This window comes from Myotis brandtii, unplaced genomic scaffold (genome assembly GCF_000412655.1).
Source record: "Myotis brandtii unplaced genomic scaffold, ASM41265v1 scaffold628, whole genome shotgun sequence".
Taxonomy (NCBI): domain Eukaryota; kingdom Metazoa; phylum Chordata; class Mammalia; order Chiroptera; family Vespertilionidae; genus Myotis; species Myotis brandtii.
In genome coordinates, this window is record NW_005370403.1 from 409076 (window position 1) to 411385 (window position 2310).

Below are 2310 nucleotides of genomic sequence, written 5' to 3' on the forward strand. Positions count from 1 at the left end.
CCCCTGGACTGTTGGCGTGCGCGTGGCCCGGCGCACTGGGCCGGGGCGGGGGGGGGGGGGGGTGGACAGGAGGCTCTGCTGGGGAACCCCCTCCCCAGCCCCGCAGGAGCGTTTCCTCCGAGCGGAATTTCAGGGGCCCACAACCCGGGCCTATGAAGCAGCTGAGAGGCGAGCAGCTTGGGGCCCGGGCCTCGATGTGAGGAAGATTCAAACATCACCACGTTTGTTTATTTTGTTAAAGTCTCTGAGCGAGTGTGTATTTCTGCATGTTTAGAGATTGGCAGCCCTGGAAAACGAAGTTTATTTATCCACCAGATACCCATCATATAAACAGCGCGGACGCCTCCCGGCCCCAGGCGGCCGTGGCTCTCGGTGCTGCCCTCGGCCAATACCCTCAGGCCATGCCCTTGGGAAGTGACTGCCCGCATGCTGGACCAGGCGCCGGAGACCCATTGCAAGAGGGGGCAGTGTCCAGAGCCGTGGCTGATGGCCTCTTCAAGGTCACTCCAAGGTCTTCATTGAACAAACCCACATGGATCTCCCAGGCCCGGGCTGGATGCTGGCGAAAAAACAAAGGGTTAGCCTGGCCCGGGGAGCCTCTCGCCCGGAGGTCAGAGCCTGGGGCACCGCCTTTGGGGGGATGGTGCTTCCCTCTCAGGCATCTTTCAACCCCAGTGACGCTGCCGTCTCTTCCGTTCCCAGCAGGACAGCTGTCCCCGTCCTCTCGGCTCTGCTCTCATCTGCGGGGGACGCTGGCCAGGACTGTTTCTGGAAACGAGCGAGGTCCGAGGTCAGGATACTCGGGTGTTGTTGTTTTTTTGCTTTTTAAAAAGATTTCTTGCCCTGACCGGTGTGCCTCAGTGGATAGAGCGTCAGCCTGCGGACTCAAGGGTCCCAGGTTCGATTCCAGTCAAGGGCATGTACCTTGGTTGCAGGCACATCCCCAGTAGGGAGTGTGCAGGAGGCAGCTGATTGATGTTTCTCTCTCATGGATGTTTCTAACTCTCTATCCCTCTCCTTTCCTCTCTGTAAAAAATCAATAAAATATATTTTTTAAAAAATTTAAAAAAAGATATCTTTATTGATTTCAGAGAGGAAGGGGCGGGGGGAGAGAAACACCAATGATGAGAGAGCATCACTGATCGGCTGCCTCCTGCCCACCTCCCACTGGGGACTGAGCCTGCAACCTGGGCGTGTGCCCTGACCAGGAATCGCATCGTGGATCCTGGTTCATAGGTCGGAGTTCAACCACTGAGCCACGCCGGTCGAGCAAGGTCTCTCAATTTGAAGAGCATTGAGGGAGGCTCAAAGGGTGGAGACAGCTCGGATGAGCAGAGAGAAGGGAGGGAGGGAGGCCCAGGTAGCCGTCAGCTGGGGCACGTGCAGGAAAGTTTAAACCAGTGACGGCGAACCTATGACACGCGTGTCAGAGGTGACATGCAAACTCATTTTTTTGGGTTGATTTTTCTTTGTTAAATGGCATTTAAATATATAAAATAAATATCAAAAATATAAATCTTTGTTTTACTGTGGTTGCAAATATAAAAAAGTTTCTATATGTGACACGGCACCAGAGTTAAGTTAGGGTTTTTCAAAATGCTGACACGCCGAACTCAAAAGGTTCGCCATCACTGCCCTATGGAGCAGCCCGAACTCCAGATAAAAAAGGCACAATTCTTCAACGAAAGTACGTCCCATGCAATATTTGTTCAGGCAGCATCGGGGAATGTGCATACGAAAAACACGATTCGCTCTCTATCTGGAATTCTAATTGCACGGGCGTCCTGCTTTATTAGCGAACCATGTCCTTCCCGGCCGCGTGCTGCGTGGTGTCTTGTGTCCCTCGGAGGCCGGGCGGCCAGCCAATGCCTCGATTCCCGTTGGGACGCACAGAGGATTCTACAGGGAAAGGACGGTCCATCGCTGGCCCCGGGGACAGGACACAGCGGCCTCCGTGGATGAGACAGAGGCTCTGACCATGGTCGTGAGCTCCCACGGGAGTGAGTCTACGCGATCCCAGCGGGACCGTCAGAAGCAAGTGAGCGACTCCTTCGCCCTGAACAGCTCCGGCCGCGGCTGGAGTCCAGGCTGAGAGGTGAGTACTGAGCCCAACTGGGTGGCCCCCACCATCGCCGCCTGCAAACAAGGACGCGGAGGAGCTCAGACGCTGGGCAGCGAACAGAACTCAGGCCGGCGCTGGGGCGGGGCTGCGGAGCGCGGGTCCGAGACGCTCCCGCTGGAAAGAGACCCGCTACAGTGTGTCCATCGCTTGTCCGGAGCCCCGGCCTTCGGGACAAGCCGTCCCGGGAC

The 2310-nt window shown here is 56.4% G+C and overlaps 1 protein-coding gene across 1 annotated transcript in view; it reads left to right on the plus strand.

Annotated features, from left to right (window-relative positions):
* Positions 1-1978: 1978 nt before the first annotated feature.
* Positions 1979-2310, plus strand: part of FGFR2 (fibroblast growth factor receptor 2) — an 89473-nt gene continuing 89141 nt past the window's right edge. The window contains exon 1 of the mRNA XM_014528278.1: positions 1979-2081. Coding sequence (XP_014383764.1) covers positions 1979-2081 — 103 coding nt within the window. The remainder of the gene's footprint in view (positions 2082-2310) is intronic.